Source organism: Vittaforma corneae (assembly GCF_000231115.1).
Source record: "Vittaforma corneae ATCC 50505 unplaced genomic scaffold supercont1.114, whole genome shotgun sequence".
Taxonomy (NCBI): Eukaryota; Fungi; Microsporidia; family Nosematidae; genus Vittaforma; species Vittaforma corneae.
In genome coordinates, this window is record NW_006889947.1 from 1 (window position 1) to 838 (window position 838).

General features: G+C 41.6%; 1 protein-coding gene across 1 annotated transcript; it reads right to left on the minus strand.

Moving 5' to 3' along the window:
• Nucleotides 1-424, minus strand: VICG_02188 (uncharacterized protein; the record flags this gene model as incomplete). Its single annotated transcript, XM_007605571.1, has 1 exon — nucleotides 1-424. A coding segment is annotated over one exon (424 nt), but the record flags the coding sequence as incomplete, so codon positions are not given.
• Nucleotides 425-838: the final 414 nt, after the last annotated feature.

Here is an 838-nt window from a genome sequence, read left to right on the forward strand (position 1 = left end):
CTTTCTCTATGAAGCAGCCCTCAAACTTCAGATTCCTGAAAGCAACCCTGGCCCTTGTCATGCCCGGAAGCAAAAAAAGCGAGGAGTCGTTGACAACAATCCGATCGTCTTCAGTAACGACGTCCCTTAGTTTCTCGTAGAACTGTTCATTAAATAGCCTGTACTCTTCAAAGACATTGTGGTGGTCTAGGTCTTCAAACATTGTCTCGAAGATTTCTCTATTCATTAATCTGTCATATATCCTTGCCAGTCTTAGGTTTTCAGGCACGTCAAGGTACTCTATGTTGTGTACCAAGGAGAGTTCTCTCCGTGAAATAGTCTTGGGCTTTGCAAACACCTCCTGCATCTTTGGCGATTTGTGCAATGTGTGTTTGCTCTTGAGAAGGTCTATCTGAGTGCTCTTCACACAGCAAAACACTTTCATCAGGGAGAATTTAGTAATACAGCATAAAGAAGTTAATAGATTTGAACGCTAGCTAGTCCATTTCTCAAGGCTTTTGATAGTTCCAAAGCACTCAATGAGGCAGTAAAAGCTATACTGGATAGGGACTTACACTCTCTGTTAGACTCCTTATGAAATACTTACGATGCACAGAGAAGAGCAGTACTGGCGTCACAGACAACATGAAGATCGAGTATGGGCAAGTAATTAGGAAAGCACTCATGATTGTATCTCAAGGTAGCTGTCGGTGCTCCTGATCCTGAGGTGGATAAATCCGATGAAAAGATTTATTAAAGAGACAGCTTTAGTACGTTTATTTACTTTATGCTGTGGCACATTCATCTAGTGATAATGGTAAACACAATGCAGGACTATCAGTGGTTTTATTTCTGCCGC